The 11,749-nt window shown below is 41.1% G+C and overlaps 1 protein-coding gene across 1 annotated transcript in view; it reads left to right on the top strand.

The window, feature by feature from the left end:
- The first annotated feature begins 8,621 nt into the window (after window positions 1-8,621).
- The window catches only part of RSPO2 (R-spondin 2), a 258,597-nt gene continuing 255,469 nt past the window's right edge, over window positions 8,622-11,749 (top strand). Inside the window, exons 1-2 of the mRNA XM_027849992.1 lie at window positions 8,622-8,935; window positions 9,437-9,735. Coding sequence (XP_027705793.1) covers window positions 9,642-9,735 — 94 coding nt within the window. The 5' untranslated portion in view covers window positions 8,622-8,935; window positions 9,437-9,641. The remainder of the gene's footprint in view (window positions 8,936-9,436; window positions 9,736-11,749) is intronic.

Genomic DNA, 11,749 nt, shown 5'->3' with positions numbered 1-11,749 from the left:
TTGGATTTTTTAGGAGCAAGCACATTCCAGTGTTCTTAAAATCAGTACAAATCTTCCAATGAGCAACAAAAAAAGTTTACATTATCAACAAATAAACTCCAAAATAGAGGAATATGAGACTCAGAATAAAATCAGAAATGGCTGTGGGACAAGTGTTAAGTGGGAATTATATTTAGAGAGCAGATGATATTCTTAGAGACAAATAACACTTGAGAAGAGCAAACCAGGAAACATCTACTCTTCCGGGGACTATTATTGTTTTATTCAACATTTTCACCCACAGAAGTGCTTCACTGACAGGTCTTCTCATCTCATCTCATCAAACTGAGTTTATTCTGAGAATATCCTGGGTAAAATAACAATAACAGGATGTAAAACCATTAGCAAACTTCTGGGGGTGGGTATTCAAGAGAAGCAAAATGAATTCTATTACTAATAATGGCCCTGAGGGGCTCATCTGATTGGTGGTGTTTATCTGGCAATAGTGGGAAGAAATGGAGAAGCTGTGATGTGAAAGTGTAGTTGGATTTCTCTAAGGTACCACTGACTTCCTTCCTTAAGGAGAGCAGCCTCACATAGATAATAATTATGGACCTGACCATCAAACTCCTTGGTTAACAGAACGGACAAAATGTAGAGTCAGGCTATTAAAACATGAAAGCATGATCTGTCTTTGAAAATTCTAGGGCAAAACTTTAAGCTAGATAAAAAAGGGACTAATAATAGAAAAATGCCCAATGAGATGATGCCCAATAAGTTAGTCTGTGTTTTGTAAGTGGGAATCTCCAGAATGTCCTTTTCTACCATCTTCAGTAACCTCTTTCCCTAAAAGGGTATTGTCTAGTTCTTTTAAATTCCCTAAATGAAAAGAAATTAGAAATTAGAAAGAGCCTCAGAGCCACATTTTCCAGTTAGAAACTTAGTCTAGGGTCATTCGTTATTATTATAGTGCTGTCCCCCCAACCCCCTCCCCCTCTGAACTTGAACCAGCTTAGGCCATTTGCCTGGTTCCTACTGCCCACACACAGACACAAATTAATTGGGCTCCTATTTTTGGGTTTCCATTCTCATAGGAACCCAAAGATAAGACATGTTTCTTTCATGTAATCACAAAAGGGATGACCCAGAAGGAAACAAACTCACACAACAGGCTAGCTAAGAAAGGCATCCCAGACACTAGAGCAGGGGTCATTAACCTTTATTTTTGTGTCAAGGATCCTTTGTTAGAATAATGCTATATTGCCTACGTTAATAATTGAAAGAGATGCTAAATGTCAGTTAGAGGTTAATGAAAACAGAGATGTATTTTTCCCTATCCAAGTTAATAGGCCCTTCTCCCTGAAATCTATCAATAAATCCCTTGGGAACTTGTGGACCCCAGGTTGAGGATCCCTGCATTGTGGGAAGGGAATTTCCTGCTTCACATAGTGATGTATGAGCACCTTGATGATGAAATTGACAAGAGTTCCTGCTCTGCAATAGGTCACTAGTTTTTATTGACATAATCTAACTATACCCCAATGAGTGTCGTAGTTGATGAGAGCATGGTCCAGCCTATTCACCTGCCATTAATTATTCTCTCTCTGCTATAACCCTGTGCCACTTTACTTTTCCTTCTTTCAATACTGACGGCTTTGCTGACTGTTATTGGCATGAATTTGTCAAGGGCATGTGACTTTATTTACTTCTCACAAAGATGCCCACCCCTGGTCATTCTTCCCTAGTAACTAGGGAGTTGAGGTCATTTGTGGAAAATCATCTCCCTGGTTGTCCCTGCCTGACTCTCTCGGCAGGGCATGTCCCTTCCATGCAGTTCTCCTCTCAGATTTACTCTGTGCACTGGCCTTCAAAGAGCACAGGGTATGACAGTAGACAATAGAAGACACTTAGAGGGATATTAAGAAATGCACATAAGCTTCTGGTGGACTTTTTCAGAGGTTCAGTATCCAGAGCCCAATGCAGCAATGAGAAACAATGGAGGAATGTCAGGAACCTGACAAGAGCTGAGCTGCTACAAGGTTTTTGGCTCTTTACCCATCATCCTCTCTATCCCACACAATCCACTATGAACCTTGAAAAGATGTGCTAAAGAGAAAAAAAAGAAAAGATGTGCTGAAAATGTAGCAATACTGGTCAGTACCTCTCTAACTTACCTGCCTTCTCTCTCCCCAAACCAATTGTAGTATGAATCTAGGAAGCTCATCTTTCAACAGCCACAAGACTGGGAAAAGCCTCTCTCACCTCACCTGGAGCTAACAACTTCCTAGTGGTCATCTGCATCCTGGTACCTTAGGGAGTTTCCAGTATGGTACTGGAAAGGGTTTGAATTGCTAAAACTCCCTTCCATATTAAGTTGTAGATCCTGAAGAAGACAAATGATGGTTCTAACATGATCTTTTATGCAGAAAATTGGAAAAAATAACAACAAAATTTTGCAAGGTCAGACAGGAGCAGGAAGAAATCACACACCAAAGCACACAATTTATGGAAGAACAGGCTGGAAGAGCCATAGAAGAGCTGGGATACTAATGATATCTAGTGTGTTGCAGCTAGAAAAAGAAGACAAAAGTGGAGAGTAGGGGCAATGCTGACTAGTCCTACCCTCAAGGACTCTCTTTCCTGCTCTCTAGGAGGCTTGTTGTCACTGAACACTGGCTTTATTTCTTTCTTTTGTGAGGCAATGGGGTGAAGTGACTTGCTCAGGGTCACACAGCTAGTAAGTGTCAAGCGTCTGAGGCCAGATTTGAACTCAGGTCTTCCTGAATTCATGGCCGGTGCTCTATCCCCTGTGCCATCTAGCTGCCTTTCTTTCTTTCTTTCTTTCTTTCTTTCTTTCTTTCTTTCTTTCTTTCTTTCTTTCTTTCTTTCTTTCTTTCTTTCTTTCATGCTGGTAAAGATTTTAAAAACTGGCTCCCCCCAACAAAGACACACTTTTAAGTCTAATCTTGATTTTCATTATCAACATTTTCCCCTAACATTCTTTGAAGTCTAGATAATCAACAAAATAATAAATTAAGCCTTGATTTGTGGTTTGTGATTTCTGAGATGTAAATGCTCACACTAAAAATTTAACAACCAACTTAAGAGCATGTTTTCGAAGTAGCTCTAGCATACCCCTTGTATGAAGTCAAGAAGTCAACAAGCATGTATTAAGGGTATGCTACCTGCCAAGCACCGGGCTAAACTTTGGGTATCTCCCTTCCTCTTCCCTGACTCCTTCTTCTCCCCTCTTCCTCCTCCATCTCCCTCACTTTTCCTCTTTCTCTCCTTCATTTCCCTCCCTCTCTCTTTTTCTCCCCACCCCGCTCCTCTCTCTTTTCTTATCAGGAGTTTCAAAACACATCATGAAAAACAGTCCAGTGGAACCCTGGGGATTGCTTTCTCTTCCTGGGGAAGATACTTTCTCTGCAAGTTACTACCTCCAAATCAGTGTGTTTCCACTCTTCTATCTTTGTGTGTCTCTTTTTGTGTGTTCTCTTCATTTCCTTCACCCTGTTGATCTCCATCCTCCCTGTTTGCCTTTTCAGTGTGACTGTACTGGCAGAGCTCTTCCCATGGTACAATGAAATAGTTCCCTTTATCAAGAGGGTACCTAATTGAGCTATTTTCTTATTTTTACTAACAACAATAATTTTTATATTCATCTTTGAGCTGACATTTCTCCCAAATTAATCAATATGTAATTTAACGTAGTATGTTGAATATATGTCCATTCCAAGAATTGAGAAAATACACTTCCTGTTTTTTTTTTTTCTTTTAAGTCTCTGTTACAAAGGATAGCTTTAGGGAGCAAGAAGAAGGTATTTATTTAGAATTGAAGGTAATATAAAAACAAAAAGTAACAATAAAAATAAGGTTAAAGAATTTCTTCCCCAAACAATATATACTCCTCTTTTTAAGGAAAAGACTTACTTGAGTGTGAATTCCTAGGTACAGTCTGCCAAGATGAACTATGTAATACTGGGCAGGGCAGCATGATATGGTAGAAGACAACCAATTGTCAAATGTTATAGGTTCAAATCCCATCTGTTATATTTATTATCTGTATGACTTTGGACAAATCACTAAATCTCCCTGGGTCTAATTTTCCACATTTTAAAATGAAGGAATTGAACTATGTGACCTCAGAGGTCCCTTCCAAGTCTAGAGTTTTAATATAATTACATCAATTTGAGTACTCAACTGGTATACACTATAAACCTTCTGTGTCTCAGTAGATGGTCTTCATATATTGCTGTCTTACTTCCCATCAAAAAAAATGTCACCACAGAGTGATCAACCTTCTGATGATTTATTTCCATTTAGCCCATTTCCAGGCCTTCCCAGTTTCGTAGAAACTAAAAAAAATTGTTCCACTGGGAAGGTCCTTGAGATTTAAAAGTCACTTCTGTGCCACCATGAGACAACATCCTGTTAGGACTTTTAACAGGGATCAATATACTGTGATCAATGTAAAAAAACATTCTAAATTTAAAGAGACTCTTCGAATGAGTGCTAGCAGATTACCTGGTCATAGAATTAGATTAATTTAAACAACTATTTATTAAGTGCTTACTGTGTACAATATAAGCTGTAGAAAGAGATTGGATAACAAAACCCAGGAACCATAATGGGTAAAGATTCGTAAAATAGCACCTTGAAAAGAGAAAGTTGAAGGGTGATCTCAGGATACATAAAAGGAGGTTAATGACCAGCTATTTTTCTTCTCCACTAATAATCTAAAACTAATGATTTTAAAATTGCAACAGATGAGATTCAGATTAGGCATAAAGGAAATTTTTTTGCTAAGGTCAGAAAATAGATGTATCTTTTGTAAAATTTTGTGTTGTAAACCACAGAATCTTAGAACTTGAAGGATTCTTAGAGATTCCCTAAGCCCCTCAATTTTTAGAGAAATAAATTAAGGTACAAAGAGATTAATATAAAATTAATCTCTGTTAAGTAGCTGTTAAGTAGTTAAGCAGGACTACAAATCAGACCCCTGAACCTGTCTTTCCACAGCTTCACTCCTTCCCTGGAGCTCTTAATGGATACTATTGATAACTCTTGACCTTGGATGGGACTTTCTGTTCTGCCTGAATACAACAAGCTGCATAGATATTTGGGGGCAGCATTTTTTGCTTTTCTACATTTGAACTCCACTATGAATTTATGTTTCTTTCTTAATGTAATAAAGGATAGGAATTAGATCTGTGATTTAATTGATATAGGGAAAGGAAATTTTCTCTCCTGGGAGAGGAAATTCCCTCTACAAAACAGGCTGATACTTTCTCTTTAGTTTACAATCTTAGAATTGCCTAGAACTTTTGGAGGTGAGTTTTAAGTGACTTGACTAAGGTTATACAACCAACACATTTTAGAGGTAGGATTTGAACCCAAGTCTTCCTTCTAGGTTAGCTTTCTATTCACTACACTACAGCTGTTTCTACTGTTAACTGAAATAAGATGGTATAGGAGAATTTAGGGGATTATCATGCCCACTTACCATTTGAAGAAAACTGATCCTCTACAAAAAGAAGAATTTGGTACAAAGTGTGCCTCAATTCTGCCATCTAAGAGGCAGTATGGTTTAGTGAGCTAAGAAATAGATTCTTTACTTGGGCATTGGGTTTTGCAAAGTTACATGTGAGCATGGTTAAGTCTGAGGACTGGGCTTACTTATAAAACAGGGGTTAGTAAAACCAGCTTAGTGCATAGGGTGCATTCCAAATTACATATTACTGAAATAACAGTGAGGTACTTTGTTTCATTGTTATCAGAATATTAAGAATTTAAAATGATAAATTTATTACATTTTAAATCACTAGGCCAACTGATCAGTTAAAAAGTCAATAGGTACCTATTCTAGTGTCAACACTTAGAATTTCTAAATGCTTGTCCTAAGTTGACAAAGACCCCAAATCTATCCAAAAGCTTAAGGTAAGATAAATTAATTACTAAAATAATGTTACAATAACGTGTTACTGCAATGATAGTGTTGTTATTGCTACAAGGCAAGGAATACTATAGTCTTCAAAGACTTGAAGTTGAGGATCACCCTGAGGGCAAAGGAGAGGTGCATGAAGAGCATGAGCAGGAACACATTACAAATGAGGAATTTTACAGGAGAAGTGGTATAAAGCAGTGGCATCAAATTAAAATAGAATAGGGGCCACTAAACCATATATGAGAATCTGTGCTAGCCACATACTGACTTGGAAAACCACATATTAAGGTAATCTCTATTTTAATTTATATTGTGAAGTATCAGGCTGCACCTGGGAGTGTTATGAGCTATATATGATGACCCAGTCGCACATTTGACATCTCAGGTATAAAAGATGTAATCAAAGAAATATATAACTGGAAGAAAAAAAAGGTGGGCTGGTCATGTGTCAAGAAGAAGGGACAACTGATGAATAACTCTCGTTCTCCATTGATGCTCGTGTAGGAGAACTTGAAGAACCTCCCTCCACTCCCCAACCCCCCACCACATTGGGTGGATACCCTGTGTATGAATTTATGGGAAGACATGGAAGAGAGTCAGATAGGATGACTTTCAATCTGTATCATTAGAGGGAATACCCACAATGATAAGAGAACAGATCTTTGAGAGTATAATAGCAAAGCACTTATATTATCTTTATACGGTGTCCATCATAGACTTAAGCAGAAGATAACGGATGTTGAGTTAGAAGGTTTCTTAGAAGGTAACTTGTCCAACCTCCTCATTTTACAAATGAAGAAAATGAGACCCAGAAAGGTTAAGTTACAAACCCCAGGTAACACAAATAGTACATTTCAATACTCATGTTGGAATCCATGTCCCTACTTCAAATGTAATGCTTTTCCTATTGCAACCTTCCCAGCCCTTCACTCATTATGTGAATCAACCCTTGCCTAGAATGGCAGACGTAGTACACAGTAGTAAATCCAAGGGTGATGTTTGTAAAAGGTGGTATCCTTTCTGTGAACCTTCCTGTAACTTTGTGCCTCTGGCATTATATTCCACTTTGTGTTATATTCAATTTTGGACACGTCTTATTCTCCCCTATTGGACTGTATGCTCTTGGACAGCAAGGACCACATCTTATTCATTGAATTGAATTGAATGTAATTGCTACTCAAAAAAAGTTTGTGGCATGGAATCACAGGTTAAAGCTAGAAAAGAACCATTTTACAGAGGAAGCAAATTTATTAAATGAATAGAACACCTGATATAGTAGTAAATAAATTTTTGTTAAGTAAACCTTTCAAGGGAGCCATTGTGATACAGTAGAAAGAACACTGGCTTTAGAATCAGAATATAATCCTCCCTCTCACACTTTCAACCTATTTCATGTTGGGCAAGTCACAACCTCTCTAGGACTCAGTTTTCTCCAAACTACAAAATGTGGGATTTGGATTGGATAGCCTCTGAATGCCCTTCTAGATCTATGATCCTAAAAGTTCACTTTTATTTTTTGCATGAGGGGAATAAGACTTGGTGAATATTCAGTTATGAAGGAAAATACACACCTATTATAATTACACACACATACACAGACACATTTGTGTGCAAAATTTTACATACAGAATGTAGGCTTCTTGAGGGAAGAGACTTTCATTTTTTTTTCTTTTTATCACCTACTCTTAATACGGTGAGTGGCATGAAGTAGGTGCTTATGGTTGTTGGCTGATATACTTTAAAATTTCCCATGGGGTGAAACAGAGACAAGTTCATTCAACAAATCATTTCCACAAACATTTATGCCTACATGTGTCAGGCAAAAACCAAAACCAGTCCTTGTACTCAAGTAGCTTTCTTGAAGAGATTGGATGAGAAAAAAGAACGTTGAGATCCTTGGGAAGGAAGATGAATCTTAAAGTAAAATCCTTTCTTTTATTTTCTTTTTAAACTTATTAAAGGAGGCTCTTCGTCATTCTCTAAACTGAAAATATACTGTATTTCCCAGCCCTTTCTTAGAGCTTCACGAGGAGTATAAAGAAATGAAATCACAGATGTAAGACCCACCGAGATGGTCCAATTTTAAACCCTGCACGGGAGATGAAACACCGCTTCTGGTAATTTCGGAACAAAAAATGAACCTATTTGTAGTTGGGTCCCCTGTAGGAAGACAGGCAATTGAGAGATGGGAGGCGATCGCCTCCAGCCCTGTGGAGTCTGATTTGCAGGAGAGGCGAAGTGGGTCCTGCTACTGTAGGTCAGCGACCAACGCTGCTGCTCTTTTGTCTTGTAGTTTTCTGACCCTTGGGATCAGGGGTCCAGAAGAGTCCCGCAAGAGGCTCAGATCTCTAAAGAGCTATCATAGTGCTTTAGGACCTCAGGGAAACCAGAGATTTTCGGGCTTTAGGACCCGGGAGATTCCGGGCAGAGAAAACCCTGAGATGCTGTGGAACACAGCACCACCTACTTATTGAAGCATCAACTCCCTGCCACAAACCCATTACATCTCTATTCGAAATCTCGTTCACCCTATTTCCCACCGCTCAGTATTAGGGCTGTTTCTTCGCCCAACTTAGGGAAAAAAAATCTAGAGTCACCATATAGTGACGGTCAAAGAAAAGGCAGAGGGGAAAGAAGACTTGGCTGGGGGTGGGGGGGAGGAACCAAGCCGAGATACACCCCCTTTTAGGTTTCGTGGTGGGGGGCATTGGCTGGGACGTAGCGGCAGTGGCTGGGGACGCAGCCGCACATGCCCCGCCGCTTCATTCCATTCTGAGAGCCCAGTTCGCCCAGAGAGGAACTGCACGCTCGCTCGCCCGCTGGAGAGGCACGACTGACTTAGCGGCTCTTACTGCCTAGCCTGCGAGGCTCTTCCAGCGCACGGGCGTCTAGCAAACTTTTTTTTTTTCTTTTCCTCCAGCCCACGTGTTTTTGAGCAGGCTGCCCTGCCTGACACCGGGATGCAGCATTATGCCTGAGAGTCCTCGTGCTGCTTGGTCCTCTGTGAAGGTAAGTTGTTCTCTGCCGGAGCGCTTTGGCTGCCTCCCCTCTGGGGTACCCCAGCTTTGAACTTAAAATAGGTACAGGGTTGGATAAGAATGTAGGCGCTCCTCATTGCTTATCCCTCCTTCCCATTCCCAAGGGAGCGTTTCTTTTTCTCCTCATGCTTTTTCTAGGACGTCGGCTTCGCAGAGGTTTCCAATGATTGATTCCCTTGATTGCAATCACCTCATTGAAGTTGCTGCGCGCTCTGATTTAAGGCAGCTCCCGAGGCTTAGTTGGGTCTAACTAGAACTGTTCCTTAACTTAGTAAACTCTCATGTTCAGAGTGTTTCATCCCAATAATGAGAGAAAATTGATCAGCCTTATAGGGTGCTCCCCCTTAAAGAGAATGGTTGGTTGATTCAAATGCACAGACGCCTCTCTGTCTCCCTGCCTTACCTCCCACCCCCTTCCTTTGCTCCTCTTCCTTTGCCAAAAACCACCCTTTCTTGTCTCCCAATCTCGTAGATTCCCAGGACGGAGATGCTGTTGGACTTCAGGGTTTTTGACTCCGCTCTGTAGTAGCGCCTGCCTGACTGTTGGAACCCCTTCCCACCGGCTCGCAACGATTCACTGTCTCTACTCCAGCTCGCTAGCGGTGCCGGGCTCCTCTGATGACCCCTCCTGTTCTCGGACTTTGAGAGGAGTGTCTCCCCCCAACCCAACCGCCCAGATGCAGTTTCGCCTCTTCTCTTTTGCCCTTATCATCCTGAATTGCATGGATTACGGTCACTGCCAAGCCAACCGCTGGAGACGCAGTAAGCGAGGTCGGTATTGCCCAGAAGGAGGGATGTGTTGTGTCGGGTGGGAGGAGGCAGAAGGACGGGCGCTATGATGGGAGGTATTATTCAACCCTCAACCATACTCAGGCGTCTTGGTCCTCAGATGGTCAACACTGTGGCGTTCTTCACCTTCACCCCGATCCCTCACCTCCACCCCCCATTCCTCTACTCTCAGCTCTGGGAGGGGGCGCGAGTTGCACTGAGCTTCCCTGTCTCGGCAAGGTGGCGCAGCTACCAGTCTCCCCTACCTTTTATTATTGCAGAGCCGCTCTGAGAAAAAAGAGTGATCCTATATTTGCGCAAGTGGAACAAACGGATTTATACCTTCCCCTGAATTTGGCCACTCATCCTTTCCTCCCATTGATGTATTCTCCTTCCCAATCTTATTCTGTGAGGCTTGTTCCCCTACCTGGCGTTTCCCCTTTTGCCTGAAGACCCTGATGAGCTGCTTTCAGGGGCCAGGTCATTCCACCAGGTGTGCACCACGCAGGTATTCAGCACGGTGGCAAGCTGTTAGGGTGCACTCTTGGAGCCCGCGAAGCGAAATGAGCCATCCCCCATTTAAATCTCGGGAAACAGGAACAGGTTAGAAACCCCAGAAAGAAATCTTTCTCTGACTTGTTAGAATAGGGGTCAAAGGTTTAGATTTCGATTAGAGACCTGGTGTAACTTTGAAAGTACAATAGTAACACTTGGGGAAGCTCCCTAATTGCACTCATAAATGAAGTATCATAACCAGAATTGCCTGCTTTCTCTGTCGTCCTCTCATCTTTCTATGTCAGAAGGCACTTTAGAGTTCGATTATAAAGCAAGCCCCACTAAGTTCTCTTTTTCACTAGGGTTCTCTAATTATACCAATTCCTCTACCCGTTCTCAGCCCTGGTGCTTAATACTTTATTCACCAAATTGCATTCTCAGGATGCTGGGGCGAACAGCTGATTAATTTCGTGGAAGTCTTCGGGGCACTTTCTGCCCTGCTCTGGGGGAGGGAGGCTGGTGGTTTCTTCAGGTGGTGCTGTGATTGCCTTTAATCCTGAAGCTCTGGGGCCTGGGAGGGTGAGATGAGGCTCCAGGTCCTGGTGGGCTCGATTGTCTTCCCCTTGGGATGCAATGGAGATTGTGTGGAGCCTCAAACGTACTTTGCAGGTTCCCTGAGAGAGCTGTCTTTGTCCAGTAACTCAGCACTTAAAAGCAGGCAACATGCATCTTGGGGCCGATGCTTCTGGGTTAATAGGTCTTGATTTTCCCGGGATATAAACGTCTCTCCCAACCTGTGATATGATTTGTTTATAACCCACTTGGGATTCAAGCTTCTTGCATCCTGATTTTGGAGAAGTCTGATCTCGTTGGACTTTTTGAACCTTGCTCAGGATGTCATTAAGCTGTTCCCACCTATTGGCAATTGCCTAAAGGCTTGGTGGCCTTCTAGCTCTTGCCTGGAGTGATTTTTTTTAAAATTCAGTTTTATGTTTCACATTCTACACATGGCCTCTTTAATGATAACTCCTTGTCAACCTGATAAACTTTAAGGTAGGATTTTTGAAAATTAGAAAATAGTCGTCTTGGGGGGAGGGGGAGTGTTATGCATTTAGCTGGTAAGCACTCCCACCCTCCATTCTCAAAAAAAGTAATATTTCAGAGCACTGATAAAATAAAAGTTGGCGATATACTTCAGGAGAGCTCCTGGTAGTATATAACTAAGGCTTAAGGAGGCTTTCATAATAAAAACTGGCATGTTATCTTCTGTGGCTATTATCTATAGTGATGTTACTGAAGTTTTGACAGAGCTTCAATAAAAAAAACTTATTACTTAATTTTTTTTCTTCAAATATTTTTCATTGAGTAAGTTGTCTTACTAATTGACATCTTTTGATAATTTCAAAGCAGTACCAAATATCAAATCTGCTATTTCATTGTATTTGAGTAGTGAGAGGCTAGCAAGCTTTGGTGTACATTAGATTTGGGCTCAGTAGAGTGCAGTATATCATTACAGCACTCA

The sequence above is a fragment of the Vombatus ursinus genome, unplaced genomic scaffold (genome assembly GCF_900497805.2).
Source record: "Vombatus ursinus unplaced genomic scaffold, bare-nosed wombat genome assembly UNPS02008961.1, whole genome shotgun sequence".
NCBI classification, from domain to species: Eukaryota; Metazoa; Chordata; class Mammalia; order Diprotodontia; family Vombatidae; genus Vombatus; species Vombatus ursinus.
The sequence above is the reverse complement of the archived record's forward strand: the minus strand, read 5'-3'. Positions and strand labels throughout refer to the sequence as shown.